Raw genomic sequence first — 18,842 nt, forward strand, 5'->3', positions numbered from 1 at the left:
ATGGCGTGAATTTACTGGGTACAGAGGAATAACATCTGAGTCCTCAGGAATGGCAACGCATGGGGGGTATCATAGGCGAAACAGTATACTCTGTTATGTCCATGATACTGCTCATATCTATAGGCGACGGTTACCACTTTCCATCAGGTGGGCTTGTTTGTCATTCTAAGTTGTATAAAAAAAATTAAAATTTTCAAGCTACAGCATTAAAAATTTTATTCAAAGTATTAGTAAGTTTTAATTAAAGTAGTTTAAAGACAAGACAGAAACAACAAACTAAATGCAAGTATAAAATTATGTATTGTGCAGGAACAGTAGTTGATATTAACCCAAAAAGTAAAGTAAACCTAATATCCAGAAGAGTGAAGAAGTGTAACAATCTGTTCTTCACAAATGCTTTTAGAGAACTATATATCCGTCTGAAGCAAGTCTTATGTTATTAAGAGTCTTAACTAATTTTTACCGTATGGAGCTCTAGTCTGATAATGAGGACTAATATTCCATTACAAACCAATCCTTCACGTCCTATGTTTGTTTAAGAGTTCTTTTTTAATGAAATAAAAAGGAAATGATAACTCCGTTTATGTTATCAGTGTTGGAGTACTCGTGAATGAATATAGGCGAGCTTGAAGTTAGGTCTGTTGGTCAGTCGTATATTCTCCACTTAGGCTCTACGTTACCTTTACAAACTCCAGCATTACATATAATATCAAAGCTTTATTTACCTGCTGATAAATTGCGTTTTGTTATTTCATAGTGGATACATATTAAGATCATTTGTATTTATTTTTATCAACCCTTTTCATGCCCTTCCTGTAAAGCAATAAATAGATCATTCCCACACGCGTAGTTTAAAATTTTAAGCAACATTTGGAAGGAAGTCCTTTTTAAAGAAATGGTCTATATTTACATTTTAGAGAAATACCTATACGTTTCACTTCGCAGCGATAATTCGTGTAGGTGTATTACGTAGGCGGAGACATAATAGTAAGCATTCAAACGTATTCAATAGATTTTCTGTCATTTTATTTCGTTGTTAATTAGTGCTCAGGAGAAAGCTGTTTATTCTTTCAAATAATTTATTTAATCATAATAAAGTTGCGTTTCGATTAAGCAATTTCTTGACGTCTAATTTGACAATTTGTGTGATTGACAAGAAAACAAGACAATTCGCGAAATTGAAGATTCGCCTGTGATAGAAATCAAAACATTCAAAATAATTATTCTAATATATAGTTTACAATCCATGAGATACATTTTTTCTATCTATAATTTTGATTAAATAATTTACTATTTGTTATCTTCACAATATAATGCCAGTTGGACGTAAACGATGGAATCTTCATGGTAAGTATCGTTACTTGAATATCTTTCCTTAGCCTTGATATCTATATTTCAATAAACCTGCTTATTACCTAATAAAATTATTGGTAAGTAAGAACGTATAAATATTTTAACGAAAAACTAAAGTTTATTTGTTTATTTAAATAGGTATATTTAATTTATAAACCTGTCAAGTAGGTAACTATTTGTATTATTTAAATATGACAAATAGAACTAATATAGTCTAAAAACAATAAAATATAATAATTAAAATTTAATTAATGTGTTAACTAAGGTATACTCGTATTTAATTATTACATGGACAACTAATCTTAATATATAGATTAAAATTACTTATAAATTTGTTATTGTAATTTATGTTTGTATGAAATTTATACTTTACTAAATATCGCACATTGATATTATATTATTTGATTGATATACAAAAGAACCCATTGAAAATATAGTGCATCTAATCAAATAATATACTAATTTCTAATTATCTGACATTTGTAGTAAAATTATAAATTATATAAAAATGGAATGTTTGTTTGAATCGAAGCATTTGGCGTTCCATTGTTTCTGCCTACCCTAATGGAAGACAGGCGTGACAGATATGTATGTATGTATGGAATGTCATAGAGTGAATAGACATGGACTTTATATTTACAGCAACCAACCAATTTTAGTGCTAATTTTAATTAAAAAAAAATTATCTAGAATTTTTTATATAGATATGTATGACTTTATCTGAATGTAATTCCAAGTTTTATCTATATTCAAGTAAACATGACACTTTTTAAAGTTTATCTCTCATCAGATGGGCCGCAAGGCTCCTTGAGAAGGCTGCGTAACCAGTTGGCTGAGGATGGGTGTGCCGAATCTCAAGTTGTGTTAGCCAAGCAGTTATTAGAAGAAAAATGTGGTATGACATTTGAATATAATTGCACCCTAATATAGACAGAGATAGAAAATATGTCAAACTATTTGACAATGAAAGATATTCTTGCTTTGTTGTTACATCTCATGATCTAAATCCTTTAATAAACATTTATTATTTACTATTTTTAAAAGCCTTCTGAAGAAAGAGGCATAACTAAGTATGATAGTAAGAAGGGGGTAGTATTTAAAGACACCAATAGACATATTTTTATATTTTTTGTACATACAAATAATAACATACAGAAAATATTCAGACCAATACAAATAAGCAACATTGTTGAATATAAAAAAATAAGTTAAAGATATTAGTGAAAATCTTATATATAGTTTTATAATCATGTAACTCAGATGTACTTAATCAGAGGTCTGTAGACTACTGGTGGTCTCTGGAGGAACCTGAAATGGTCCAGAAAGTAAAAGTTAAAAAAATGACAAAGGCGCAACACGATAATCCGCGGCCTGAGTATAGCTACAATTTGAACAATAAATCTATACATGTTTTATTTGAAAAAGATCTCTACTATTTATTGGAGTTCAAACAGTTGGTGGTCTGTGTAACAAAAATGTTGTCAAATGATTTTAAACTGTTTGCTTAAACTGTAGCATTAATTTTATTTTCAGAATTAGAAGCAGATAAAATATCAAACTTTAAACAGGCCTTGGAATGGCTGATATGTGCTACTGAACAAGCTCATCCAGAGGCCAGGAGAATGTTGAGAAGGTACCTAATTTTTTTTAAATTATTTTATTACTTCTAAATATCTAACCAAGCATTTGACAATTTGCAGAAAAATCCCACTGCATATTTTTAACATTGTAATCTTTACTTATGTGAGAATAGGGTGATAAAAGAGTTTAGTCCACATTTGTTGTGTATAAAGGTCTTCACATAAATAATAGAACTTTACTCATATGTACACTTAATATAAGTATGATTTAAATAAATTATAGGTATGGAGTAAACTTTTTTATCTTTTAGTTAATGTTGAATAAATTTATATAATATAAAGTACAATTAATATTTTAACCCCCTTATTCATAAAAACGTTAAATCTATTATAGTTATTGAGCTGTTTTGTCTCTTTCTTTTGCATTAAATTCTCAGTTTGAATAAAAGTGACAAAACTATGTAGTAGTTAAATTAGGTTTTAGTTTTTATGGATAAGGAGGTAAGGCAATAGAAATTAATTATAATATTTCTTAGTGTTGAATAGGTTATCCGTGACTAATATTATATTTTCCATAAAGAAAAAAACTAGTTATTGTAACATTAAAGGCTCAACCTATTTTTAAAAAATTTTAAATACATAACAGGTTGGAATCAAAGTCTTTAGTATACTTTTAAGGGAGTGTTCTACCACATATTTTCACAAAAGAAAAACGACTAAATATTTTTAGCCTCCCATACTGACAAACAATCAGTTCGTATGGAGGTGCATAATTTTTTTTTATATTGTGTTAATATATTCAATAGTAGGTAGATTTTTACTAACGAATTCAATTTAACTGTATATATTACATTTTCTCTCTCTCTCTCTCTCTCTATAAATACCTATACAGTTATAAAACCTTTAACAAAAATTAAAAAGTTCTTACACTGGTCGAAAAATTGTTGACATATACAAAAAAAAAATGTTCATAAAGCATAGACAGTTGCATAAAACGTTATTGTTGAAGATATGCGACAAAAACATCGTGATTCCACATAATGATATGAGGTAATGTTTAGAATTGACATTCTCTGGTAAGGTAAACATAAACATTGATCCATTTAGAATTTGTCATCGGTCACCGGTTGACTTAGGGCGTCCATCTGTTTTATTATCTCTCAAAACTTCATCGATGCATGTAAATATTGATGACTTTGCTCTCTGGAAAATAAAATGGGATAGAGTTTGCCAGGAGTTACGGCGTTCAATGTATGTAATTTTTGTGGGTGATAATATCCCTGTTTATTCTGTGTTATTCGATTTACGCTGGCGAGGTACTAGTGAGGGACATTAGACGAAGATAAAGCTAGATCAGTTGGCCCATTGTGACAAATTCACGAGGAAGTAACCACGAAGGTATCCAAGAAATATTGCGTTGAGGTCGATCTGACTTTATATTGCTGGCAATTTTTCAATCTTTTCACATGTTTTCAATGCGAATCTAGTATTTTTTTTTTTTATTTTTATGAATGAAAATTAAACGACTGAAATGGTAATTGTGTCTGTTCGGAGTATTAGCGAACTCACCATATATGGTATAATGAAAGATTATGTGGTAATCATCAAATTGACACGATATATCTTAGAGATTTTTGTAGCCTAATATTAATATGCTGGCTATGCCGCTTGGAGTAGAGCTATAAAATAAAATAATCCTTATTCTTCTTGTTAATTCTTACATACATATATACATATCTGTCACGCCTGTCTCCCATTAGGGTAAGCAGAAACAATGGAACGCCAAATGCTTCGATTCAAACAAACCTCTTTCACTTCTTCCACATTTATCAATTATTTCATAATTCTTCTTGTTAATTCTTCTTTATGTGTTTGCCATGTATTGGTGTATTATGCTTTGTTAGAATGTTAGTTTATAAAAAATGTTTCGAACATCGACAGGTGCATCAGAAGCGGAGTGATCGACGAGGACAGCGCGGCAATTGTGCGCGCCAAGTCGTGTCTGGCGGCCAGCAGACAGGAGACCGTCGCCAGGAAGGCAGCAAGAGATCTCTTCGCAAGGTACGTGATTATATGATAGCGATACAGCAAACCGGCTAAAAATGGCCGGAGTAGGAGATAATAGGAGATTTTCATCCCAGGCAATCAACATAACCCTGGTCACATGGATAAAGTCGCGGTTAAAAGCTAGTCAAGATATCAACATATAATAATTGTAAAATGTGAAAGACAATAAAATAAATGAATCGTATCATATCATTGTGTGTGCTCCGGACATAAACGTACATATTTTAAGGAGGTGGTGCCCTATCCAATCAAATTTATTGATGTCAAGCTTTAATAAAATTAGTGACATCCGAATAACACTTGTGTAAACATTGACACACTTTACTTTCTGTTAAAGTGTGTTATTAATTTTGTTTAACTGATATTTCTATTTTTCATATACTTATTTAAATATTTAAATCAGGAAGTGACACCAAATGACGAGATATATCATCACCACTTGAAATGACTCAATGTGCTGAATATTATTATTTTTATGTAATATAGTAGGTATATACCATAATATATACTCATTCATTTTCATTTAATAGTTTCCTCTTATCGGTGCAACTAATTCATGCATCTTCCTCCAGCCAGCTCTATCCCAGGCCATATCCTTTATCTCCCTATACGACATGACGCCTAGTGTTTCCTTTATCTGTCCCATGTAGTTAATCCTCGGTCTTCCTCTTCCTCTTTTGCCCTCTATAGTATAATATATACTATAGAATAGATAATAAGCAAAAAAAAAATTAATGTAAAATAGTAAAACACACTTTTGATTACCACAGAGGTATTCTAACCAAGCAATATTGAATTAGGAGACCTCACTGTACCTGGCGTCACTGGCCAATGCCCCTACCGAATTGACGACGAAAATAGGTCTTCGAGATTCACGTTGTTCACTCCTAAGTCGACACAAAATTTCATGCAATTCTTTACTAATCCTGCTGCTTATCTTCTCGGAGCCCCTATGGATCATAACGCTCTCGGGCACCATCCGATCGCGCCCACCTCTATGCCTTCTATGACAATAGAAGAATACGCATTTATTACAAAATTAAAATGTTATTTATATAATTAGTTTAATAGCTTTGTGTATTTTTTTTTAAATACTATATAGATCAGTAGTACAGTAAAGATAAAAGAGTGAACATTTTAAAATATAAACTGCACTTATAGAAAATTTTTAGATTTGTTTAACCAGAGGAAGACTGTACAAAAGTCGTTTGCTTGGGCACCTCTGTCCCATTCGTTTCTACTGTGAAGCAGTTGTGTTTTGCATGGCAGTGTTTCGCTTTGTAGTGAATTTACAGGGTACAGAGGGATAACACTTGAGTCTTCAGGAATGGCAACGCATGGGGGGTATCATGGGCGAAACAGATTACTCTGTTATGTCCATGGTACTGCTCATGCGTATTGTTTGCCATTGTAAGTTGCATAAATAAACTATTTAATATATAATTATACATTGCAATAATTTAAACTTATACAATTTTTTTAATTAAATTAGAAGAATTCAAATATGATTGTAAGTATATCTTACCATTATATATATATATATATATATATATATATATATATATATATATATATATATATATATATATATATATATATATATATATATATATATATATATATATATATATATATATATATATATATACACATATACATGTACATATATAACTAACGCCGTTAGGTGTTAAGTCCGCCATATGTACACTTATATAATTGTGCATTGAAGTTTGAATAAATAAAAAAAGTAAAGATGAGATATGAAGATAAATCATGTTTGTTGTAGTTTGTCCAACGGCGAGCAGTATATAACTACGGCGCAGCTGGAGCGTCGGATCCGTGAGATATGCAACACAACGCTACGGAAAGAACCGGACGATGCAGACTCGCCCGACGACGAGGCACCAGGTAACGTTTTGTTATCAAATTAAGTGTCTGACATATTGAAAACTAGCCGCTTCCCGCGGCGTAACCCGCTTCTAACTTCCATATATCATTGTCATTAGACATGGGTCAACATTGTTGTAGCTTCTAAGAAGTACATTATTATCTACATACATATAGTACCTACGTAACTGTTTCTTTATTGCCGACGTTTCACAACGTGGTCACGACATGATTGATTGTGTGTTTAAAATATGTTTTTCATATCACTACATAGTATAAAACAAAGTCGCTGTCGCTGTCTTTCTGTCTGTCCCTATATATGCATAAATCTTTAAAACTAGAGGTTTCTAATATGATGTCGTAAATAAACACATTTTTTTGAGCTTACATTGCAAACTGACTGAACCCCACTACATAAATCAAAATAATGTACTACAGTATTGTACACTCTTGTATGTCTATCTCTTAAAGATAACCCACAATAACCATTTTTTATCCTTTACATTTTACGGGAAAAAATGGCTTATTTTCGAAGTGATTTTAAGCAATACAGCATAATTTTTTATCTAAATAAGTACCTTAAATACATGTAATTTAAATTAATATTTCCGAAGGTATAACAGATTTAAAATGCAGGGGCAAAGCGGTGCGGCGGTACTGTATTGCACCCGTGCGAAGCCGGGGCGGGTCGCTAGTAGTTAATAAAATTTTATTAAAATGCATACAGTATTTACTATTGTTTAAAACTTGGTAAACTGTGAAGCAGTTTGTTGGCAAAGTTTTTATAGGTGCTTTGCTCATATTCATAACCTAGTTATATATATACGTAGTTGTGATTACTTGCAGGTGTAGAGGATGCGCAGCCGCTTGGTGAGCAGGCCCTGGAGCCGCTTGATCCCGTGGAGCCTCTACAAGGCGGTGACCACGCTCGTACCAATGGTGTTCTTAGTGCTGCAAACACAGACACTCAAGGTACTACCTATATCTATTTATGTATCTTCACGCCAAATCCCTTGCGGAATAAGCAGAGACAACTGAGTGCCAAAGACTCATCATCACTTGCTTCCTGCACTTGCACAAAGTACTATTTTTTATATAATATAGAATGACTAACAAATATATGGTACAAAAAAATATAAGGTTGAAGACAACCTGATGGGAAGTGGTAAGTCAACTATAGATATGAACAATACCACGGTCAGCACATTCATTACCATTCCTGAGAGCTAAAACATTATGCCTCTATACCTGGTAATTTCCCTACCATATTCCTCCTATTAAACTGAAACACAGCCAAGCACAGCTTATTAGCTGCAGAAACACGAGTGAGACAGTAATTTTTTTATAGCACTGAGGTGGCAAACAAGTATATGGCTCACCCGGTAAGCGGTTACCGTAGCCTATGAACGCCTGCAATGCCAAAGGTATTACACGCGCATTGCCGACCCTGAAGAAACCTCTTTACCCTCCTTTTGTAGAACCCAATGCTGTAGTCTCTTGATAAAACTTCGACAGGGAGCTCATTTCATAACCTGTTTGTTCGTTGGAGAAAACATCTCTGAAACCGCGTTGTACGCGACCATTTAAGCTGTAGGGGTGAAGGTAAACTCCCAGTCGTTGGCAGGCCGTACGACGGTAGAAAATGGCCGTGGGCATCATATTGAACAATTCCTCTAAGCACAGTCCATAGTAATATTTGTTGATACTAATACTGTTGAAATATCGAAATCATGGATTCAATGTTGCTATTTTCAAAATATCAAACTTAATAATTCATTTCGATTATACTCTATATATTTATATCATTTTTCAGATTACCCTGACACATGTGGCCCCAATGAAGAAATCCGGAACCTCACAGTTGATAATTTAGTCACAGCCGCAGTCGACTACTGCCAAGGCGAATTACCGCTGGTCAGCTACGAACTGACCCTAACTGACCCCAGCATCAAGGCACTAGATCACATACCCATTCTTCATCAGGCCTTTTTACATCCCCTAGTCTTCTTACAAGTGCTATACCTCAAACTGTTATACTACTTCGGTTCATTCTCGTTCAGACTGTCAAATATAGAGCTCTCATTATTACTTGTAGCCTATTTGTCTGTCAGCGCAGACAATTTGTACCATTTGGTGCCATTAGTGTTGTACTACGTTAGTTTTGTAGCTATGATCATATGTACCTTCAAAATGTTGCACGCGAAGCGCCAGTTCATAGACTTTCGTAAATGGTCCGGACTGTTCTTGAGGTACAGCGACGGTAACTTACAACCGGACGAGTCTGAGAATCTCTTTGTTCGAAATAACTTAGGTCCTTTCATGCAGTTCTTCGTGGCGCTGTTTATTAATTTATTCCTGTACCCATTTATAGCGACACAGTGGGTTCCGTTTTCGGAGTTCTGCGTAATCTCATTTTTCCTGATGTTCCTAACATTATTCTCGTTTGGTACCAACGGGAATCCGTACCCGGACATCCTTGCGTTGCTTTCCTTTGGTATAAACGTTCTCGCTAAGTATCCGTACGAAAAGGACACAGTCGTCCACCAAGGATGGCGGTTCCTTGATCTCCACATATCCAACTATCCGTCTTATATTCTAGGTAACAGTATCGAGTTTTGTTTGAACGCGCGTGTTTTTTTCTCTCTATTAATTCCGATGATATTAGTAGTGATGGCCCGTAGGAGTGGTTGGCAGGGTTTCTTCAAGTGTGCTGTTCCGCATTGCGTCACTTTGAGTTGGTTGCAAATGTTCATAACATGTTCTCATGGTTGTACAACATACGGCTTGATAAGAGGTACCTTGGCGTTAGTTTGCTCGTTCCTCTTCTTGCCTCTAATCGGAGTGGTAACGGTGACTTTACCTATTTTTGCATTTCTTCAGTATATCACGTTGTCGAGAGTATTCTATACTGTCAGTATTGTTGTATGGTTTGTGCTCAGTATGGGGGTTACGTGTTTACTGGCCAAGTCAGATGCTACGAAGAAATTTGTCACGCCCTTTCAGGTTAGTTTTTATTTTTATATACAGGTTATATTTATCTTTTATTCTTTTCCATCTTATGTTGTATGTTTGTATAAAATTTCATAGAGATTAATTAAGGCGTTACAAAATAACAAACAAACAAACTTACTGTCACATTTGTAATATTGGTAAGGATATAAATGTAATTATGTTTTCAGATCACACTTCATAAATGTTGAACTTTTTCTGATTAGAAATATATAAAAAATTGGCTCCATATTATATTGTCCAACCTATACTATGAAGTTTCAAATGGACTTATGTATAATTATTTAAAAAATAATTATAAATAAGTCAATATGTTTTCGACCAACTTATTAATTATATAATTTAGTTAATAATTTTTAAAGTACTGTAATATTATTAATATATTATATATTTTTTTCCAGCTTGCTGTCGGTCTTATAACAATAATATACTTTGGCAACCAGTTTGTAAGCGAGGTTCAAGACGATGGTTTGCCTTCTGGTTTGCTAGAACTAATTGGCGATGAGAAATCCGGTTTAAGGAATCTATTGAAGAACGAATTTATATCGGATTACGAAGACAATAGCTACTACATAAGTTGGGAGGATTATTATAACCATTGCAACAATCCATCTTGGTCGGATTATAACGTGGCGGCTACTCAAATAAAGTGTTCAGTACTAGAAGGTGCCAACGTAAATTGGGAGGGTTATATTAAAGACGTCAAATTGAAGAGTGTTGTGAATAGATGGAGTTCAGTAGCCGCCTGGTTGCCCGGTATTTTGCAGGAGTATTTCAAGTGCTATTATGGTGAAGAATACTCGACTTCGTGTCAAGGTGCTGACGGTCGATATTCGAGTAAAGAGTGCGAATTTGTTAGAAGCGTGGCTCGGCAAAGCGGGAAGAGTTGTCACTTGAATAACTTGAATGAGTAAGTTTCTTTTTACTATTGCATTTATTTATAATAACTACGAATATATTCTAACTGAATCGGTTGTTTTCGCGTGAAGAACTGTATAAACGCTGAACTATTTTGTATGAAATTTGGAACAGAAATGTAAACATGTATAGGTAAACAATCACAATTACTAATCAGTCATCATCAAATGAAAATTTTTATTCAATTGTTTTAAATTGTAATAAATTAAATCTTAATATATAAAATCTCCACGTCACGATGTTGGTTCACGCTAATCTCCAAAACGGCTCAACCAATTTTAATAAAATTTACGGTTTACGGTTTAAGATATTTATCTCTCTAAAGATGTACATAAATCACTTAAATGAGAAATTTAAAACTATGAGCATGCACTTAATATCTACTGTTAGCGAGCGTAATTTACCAAACATACAACTGAAAATAAAACAAAATGTGAAACTACCTTCATTTTATAAAAATTATAAAACTCAATACAACAAGTTGCTTATAATGTAAGGGCAATATCTACAATCTTCGGTTAACTTACACTTATTGTACTATTACTTTATTTATTATTTGTTCATCATTCTGTATTCACTTAAATACGCAATTCACACGCATATACATGTATATCACACATTCAAATATTATAGTTAAAAATTAAGTTAATAAATTAAGTTAGAATTAAATATGTAAATATCACACATATACTGCAATCAGACTACTTATTACTAGTAAACCTTCAAAATGTGGTGTTTCAATACTTTTTTTTAATAATACAGGCGAGTTTAAATCTTTTATATCTCTAGGTAATTTATTATCTAACTGTGCTCCCTCATAGACTATATTCTTATAATAAAAATTTGCAAATGTATAAGTATTGTTTGCTCTAACTTGAGGAATAGGAATAAGAGAAATAGTTGCAGTGGATGATAAGTATGGGTAATATCCGGGTACCAATTTAATATCCATATATCAGGTTCTTCTGAACATGATAGGAAACAAATATATTGAAAGCACCCATTTTGATATCATCCATACCAGCCAAATATCTATTGTCATTTTGAAATTATATATTGGATAACTGATATTAAATATATTCATTAGAGAGATAATATAATATATAATATAATTAATTATATATATAATATAATTTTAACAACAATATATAGATATTTCTATATATAGCATACACCTAATAGGTAGATAGTGAGGGAAAAGGATTGTTAGCAATGGAGTTTGACAGCCCCATTGCTAGCAATATATCTTATTAGGTCGACCTCCATGTGATTCCTCTTGAAATCATCGTGAACAATTCTTGTTGAATTCGTCACTATGGGCTAACTGACCTACTTCATCCTCACCTATCATCTTTCACTGGTGCCCCGCCGGTGTATACCGATAGCGCGGGTGGGGTTACCATTTCATTATCATCCATTTAAAAAAAAATAGGTAGATAGCGATAGGAAGTAGAACAATGTTTGCCGTGTTAGCTAGTATTCTATAAAATTGTTATATCTAATATTCTTAATTTTTATTCAACTGAAAAAAAAGAGGACATTCAGTTGCTTTTTTTTTGGGTTTGTTATATCAGAATCCCGTCATTTATAAACCAATTTGGAAAATATATTTTTTATTAGAATGGATATACTTTCAAATTGATCCACTTGATTTTTCATCTAAATCGGTTCAGTAAATTTGCTTTAAATCAAAATAAATGGTTTTGCCCCAATTGAAGTAGATACATATATTACAGTAGTAAACTTAAAGTTAAGTAAAGTATGTGTTTTTATGGAACAAAATGTTAAAATGTCTTGAAGTCTCTTAAAATGCCTATATTTTCTATCTCCAGATACACGTATGAAGTGCAACTTCTAATGGAGGCATCGGGTGGGCTCTTGAAACGTCACACAGAGATATCCGTTCTGTTTGATGATCATTTCAAAAATTTCACCCATCAACTGCGAGCTGATGATAAGATACGGTTCAAAGGCGTCCTCAGAAATGCTCCAGGAGCGTACGACATCGGTGCTAAAGAATTAAATATAAAGGGCCACGAAATAAACTGTCTTGAATGTAAACAGGCGAGAGGTACCGTCACCATCAAAGCGCCACCTGTGTCTAAGTTGTCCGAACTAATTAAAACAATAATGAACGATTGCATAGTCTCTACAAAGTATATATTGAATTTCCTGTTAAATCCAGTTATTGTTTTTAAATAAATTGTATTTTTATAACATATAAATTTATTTATGTGACTGTACTTGTTTTAACTTTCATGTAAAAAATCACTTCCGATTTATTAAAATTACCAGAGGGAGACTTTGTACAAAAGTCGATTGCTTGGGTACCTCTGTCCCATTCGTGTTTCAACCGTGAAGCAGTTGTGTTTGCATGGCTGTGTTTCGATTTGAAGGGTGGGATATGGCGTGAATTTACTGGGCACAGAGGGATAACACCTGAGTACTCAGGAATGGCAACGCAAGGGGGAATCATGGGCGAAACAGTATACTCTGTCATGTCCATGGTACTGCTCATGTCTATAGGCGACGGTTACCACTTTCCATCAGGTGGGCCGTCAGCTTGTTTGCCATTCTAAGTTGCATAAAAAAAATTTAAGAAAATATTACAAATTGACATGTTATCTAATAATTTTGTTTTATTGTAAATGAACTGCTAAAAATGTGTTTTTATAGGCGACTAATACATTGGAATTGAAAAATAAAAAATGTAGACTTATTTGTAATAAATATGTGGTGCTGAAGTGTCGAGTCCTTACAATTGCTTAAAAATACTAATACGTGATTCACATAAGGGAAAATTAGAATTTATTTTTGCAATTATCACTGTAATTTAACCCTAATCAGATGGTCACACCCGTTCTAATATTTTAGTTGCCCAATATAATAATTTTTATTACATAAAATAGCAATAAATACACAGCTTACTACCTAATGTTACTACTTAATATTGTTTTAAATTAATTGATCTCTGACACTATATTAATGTGATGTAATGCTACAGTCAAAAGAACAACCAGTGGTCCAGTCCCTTTGGCGTGTCTACCGATTACATAGCAGTTTGGAACACTGTTTAGTTTTGGACGACTGGTAGGGAAAAGTTCTTTAGACTGTGGAAACACTATGTTATTTAAAAAAATACAATATTTATAGGCAGTTTCGTAACTAGAGATGCGATTTACAATAACTTTGAGGCAAAACAACGCCTCTACTACCTCAGTATCTCTATTTACGAGTTTGTCTATGGTTCTTTGTATGTGATAAGTTTTAAAAATCAATCTATGATTGATTGATACCTACTATAGTTGTGTTTTAGTCCACAACTTGGTGCATAAAAGAATTATATAAAAATCTAATATCACATATAGTCATAACAATTGTTTGAATGTTATTATGTATTTAATTTGTATGGGACATTATGGTAATTAAATTACCGCTACATCTTACCGATTCACGCTGTTGATATAACAGATAATGCGCATTATATGCATGTTAGCACCATCAGCGCCAATATAATAAAATTTCGACTAGTATGCTCGTGACCAATCCCCCTGTATAAGTGGCAAATTATAGTAAATCTTATAATAGATACATTTTCTCCTGTTTAGTATCACAATTGTGTACTGTATTTACAAAAATAATAGTATGAAATCGACTATTAGCCCATTTGGGACGTACAATATAGATTTAAAATGGAATACATTTCAAATTACATTGTTTAATTCTTTTTATTAGTTTACTTTGTAACAAGTAACCTATGGGACTTACTGTCTTTTTCTATTTCACTCATGCAGCAGCGAAAACTAGCTATTTGTCTAGGGAGGCTGATTCAAGCTAGTCTAACCTAGTCGTAACATTATCCTATTTTGTTTGAAATGACAAAAATAACATGAAACTAAAAGAATGTGACGGTTTCTAGGCGCTATTTCTCTAAACCCATCTTTAAAATTAAAGACGACAGCGAAATCTTTATTCTAAGATCCAATATGAACTAAATTTCTAATAGACTTAAGTCTAATTTACTATAATTTTTGTTTATGATGGTCCATAAGGAGGTAATTTAGCGAAACTAACAAATTAAAATATGTATCATTTATTAAGATTAATTAAGAGTGTTTTAGAGAACAGGCGCCTCAAAACCTATTCCAAAATCTTTAAAATTTCGATCCTACTGCTATCATATAAATGGAAAAATTTATCAAGATGAATAGATGTTTGTTAATCTTTCACAAAAGAATTACTGAACGACTTTGAATGAAATTTTCTATATATATATATATATATATATATATATATATATATATATACTTGTTTATGCGGCTAAAGCTGTGGGATACAGCTAGCATTCCCTAATAAACTTGAGTATATTGCTTTAAATATAAATAATATCAGAAACAAAATAAATATTTTTTTTCTTAACAGATAACATTCCACACCCAATGGTAGAAAAAATATTGACAATTTTGAAGTACTCGTGATCAAGTTTTATATATGTATATGAATAAAGATTATATCTATTTCTAATATTGAATAAATATATTTTGTTAAATACCCTATATCGTCGTATTATAAAAAAAATATATATATTCTGTAATTAATATATTTAAATGTGTTTTTTTTTACTTGTATTTATAATGTAATTCTCCTGTAATTTTATTTTAAATTAAATAAAAAATGTTAACTAAAGATTTTACCCTATTTTTTACAATTTTAATTAAAATAAGCAATTGTAAGATTTTTTTAAAAACATATGACTTATCTCCAAAACATATGACTTATCTCCAAAACATATGACTTATCTCCAAAAGCCCAAAAAGTGCACTATTTGAATTCGGTTTGTTTAGTGTAAATATAACATAGGGATTCTTATTTTTAGATTAAAATTATATATATATATGTAAAATGAATTATTTTAATACCTATATTTTTTTCTTTATATCGTTTCAAGTTAAAAATAAACTAGTGTTAACTTTGATTACATTCACATTAATTTTGTTATAAACATTAAAATAAAATAGTAAGAAAACGTTATATAGTTACGTATAATATTAATAAAATGTCATACTCCGAATTTATCTCTAAAATTTACCAATTGTAGAAATTGATCTCATCATCATCATTCTGTGGAATGTCATTATTATCAGTCTAAGAATTACTTCTATTTTCATTTAGTGGAGACGAAAGTAATGATTTTTTTTTTAATTATTAATATATTATTTTTCTCTTCTTGTAAATACGGTTTACAGTGGCCAAAAGTCATGATAAATATGGTAGAGTATTTTAAATTAATTTTTTATTTGGTATTAATATCTCAGTTTATAACTGTTTATGTTAATTCCTGTATAAAAACCATGAGTAAATATCCTTACAGAGTACAAATTACATGCAAGTGGCCCTGTGTAGGTATACGCACACATAGCTCAATGTTTGCGTGTGTAAACCCATACGGACAGTTCACGTACTCTACGTCATGTTTAGAACTACACGGAGTTGGTTTGCTGCAATATGGACAAGTTGACAGTATATGGACGTTTCCTTATATGATGTTAATTCCATGCGATTTTCATTACGTTAAAATTCACCCCATTTGCGTTAGTTCAATATTCGTACAATCGAGGTGCTTTGCAATTTTAATAATAAACGTAACTCCTTTACTAAATACTATATATATATATATATATATATATATATATATATATATATATATATATATATATATATATATATATATATATATAATTATTTAATAAATATAATTTTCGTCTTGTGTATCCCCAGTAGGACGATTGTACGTACTTAGACTCTGTAGAGATACTTATTCATGTGCTGATACTGTAGTAATATTTGATAATAGTTTATGAAATGTTATTCTCGTAAAAAGTGAAAGGGTACGTGTGTTTACATTGTGACAATAGTATGTGTTATGAAATAATAGTGTTATATCAAATAAATGAATATTTTGATCGTAATGTTGTTTATGATTATGAGTAAACCACTCTTATATCTTTTGTTCCTGCATTAGGGATTCTTCAATATTAAAATAGAGTTATTGTATCTACAATAAATATATTTAGTGCTTTTTTAGACCTACGTGATGAATATTAAAGATAAATAAGATATTGTTAGATATTATCACATAGTATCAAAATAAAGGATATTCCTAAAAGAACTAAAGTCCAACCTACATAGCCCAAAGGATAAACAAGCTGAAGTGGTAATGGGCTGGTCGCGTAACTCGAAGAATCGACAAGAAAGAAGGGGAGTAAAGTTCCTCGTTTGGGCAAACACAGTGTAGGACGACGCTCCACTAGATGGAGTGACGATCTTAAATGCATTGCTGGGTGTTTGTGGATGTAGGTGGCTCAGGACCGTCCCTTATGGCAGGTTATGGAGGAGGTCTAGATACAACAGTGGACAAATAATGATGATGATTATCTTACAGCACCATCAAACTCCAAGCTAAGCAAATCTTGTACCTTGTACTTATATATATATATGTATACATATATATATACCACCTGATGGAAAGTGGTAACCGTCGCCTATAGATATGAGCAGTGCCATGGACATAACAGATTATACTGTTTCGCCCATGATACCCCCATGCGTTGCCATTCCTGAGGATTCAGATGTTATTCCTCTGTACCCTCTGTATCTGTATTGAAGATAGCATTATGATCTATTCAAAGACTGATGTTTTTATTTGGTAGATAGGTATTGTAGGTGAGTAGTCAGACCTCACGTAGTAAAGGCTGGGAGGAAGGGATTGTTGGTAATGCAACGTATACTGTTAGCGCAGGATTACCATTCTATTACCATTCATTGTAAACCCCTTAAAGAAGGACCCAAAATTGTTTGAATAATAATCTTTCAAAACTAAAATACAACACGTACATACAAATATAATATATATAACAATATAAAAATGAAAAATATTTATTTCGTAACAAAATTAATACAATACTAAGATAGTTGTTGGGACCTTCTAGTAAGTGTTATCACCTGTATCAGATGGTCACGATTCTCCATAACCGTGAAACTACAAGTCATAGTACCATAAAATTAAGACATAAACATTGTATCTAAACGCATGCATGCGTCTGTGTGCATGTATGTGTGTGTGTGTATGAATGTGTGTGTGCGTGCGTGTGAGTGTATGTGTGCGTGTACGTGCGCGAACATATACCAGTTGTTGTGTAGTGTGTATGTTGTATGAGTGTTGTGTAGCTCTGTGCAAATCTGTATTGTTAAGTTTTTATTAAAAAGTAACTCATCAATATTTTTGATATTTGAAAAGTTCTTCTGTTTCGTGGTAATTTAAAGTTTTTAACCATTTAATAATTACACCTTTATAATAAAAATTGTTTAGCTTATAGATATTCAATTTAATAACTTGTATAAATGTGTTGATTGTTTACTATATTGTCGCATAGCAAAAATTGTCCTAACGTTACTTTCCACCACAATTATGTTTTTCCTACGTTTTAATGAATAAGAAAAGTTTAGTTCTACACATTTGTGTCTTTTTAAAGTTGGATAAAGTACATAAATCCTTCTTACTGACAATAAATTACACTCTTGATAAAATTTATCAGTGGGATAAATACGTGGTTTAGAGTAGGCCACTTTAAGAAGAGCACTTTGGGATCTTTCCACTTCTAAAAATTTTACTTTAGTAGCTCCACCCCATACAGGAATACAATACATCAATATAGATTGCGCTAGGGCTATATATATTAACTTGATCAAAGATTTCGATGCCACATAACGCAACTTAATAAAAATCCAAATTAGCTTACGGACTCTAGTGCTGATTGCTTCTAAATGGGAATGCCAAGATAAGTGCTGGTCCATGTGTATACCAAGATATTTAATAGTAGTAATTTTATCAATAGATGGACATAAACAGTCACCATTTAGTTTATTGCAATTGTAAGAATGAATGATAATTTTAAATTCTGATGGTGGTTGCGTTGATTTATTTACGGTACGTATAACATATATTTATTCGATTTTAGAGAGTTTAGA

The 18,842-nt window shown here is 32.1% G+C and overlaps 1 protein-coding gene across 1 annotated transcript; it reads left to right on the forward strand.

Moving 5' to 3' along the window:
* Positions 1–972: 972 nt before the first annotated feature.
* Positions 973–16,783, forward strand: LOC113514400 (wolframin). The gene is made up of 9 exons (XM_026898483.3): positions 973–1,347; positions 2,144–2,248; positions 2,887–2,986; positions 4,875–4,994; positions 6,787–6,908; positions 7,734–7,859; positions 8,701–9,890; positions 10,298–10,806; positions 12,647–16,783. Exons 1-9 carry the CDS (start codon positions 1,314–1,316, stop codon positions 13,014–13,016), a joined length of 2,676 nt encoding a protein of 891 aa, XP_026754284.2. The 5' UTR covers positions 973–1,313; the 3' UTR covers positions 13,017–16,783.
* The last annotated feature ends 2,059 nt before the right edge of the window (positions 16,784–18,842 follow it).

The sequence above is a fragment of the Galleria mellonella genome, unplaced genomic scaffold (genome assembly GCF_026898425.1).
Source record: "Galleria mellonella isolate WM207_F2 unplaced genomic scaffold, CSIRO_AGI_GalMel_v1 utg35, whole genome shotgun sequence".
In the NCBI taxonomy this organism is placed as follows: Eukaryota; Metazoa; Arthropoda; class Insecta; order Lepidoptera; family Pyralidae; genus Galleria; species Galleria mellonella.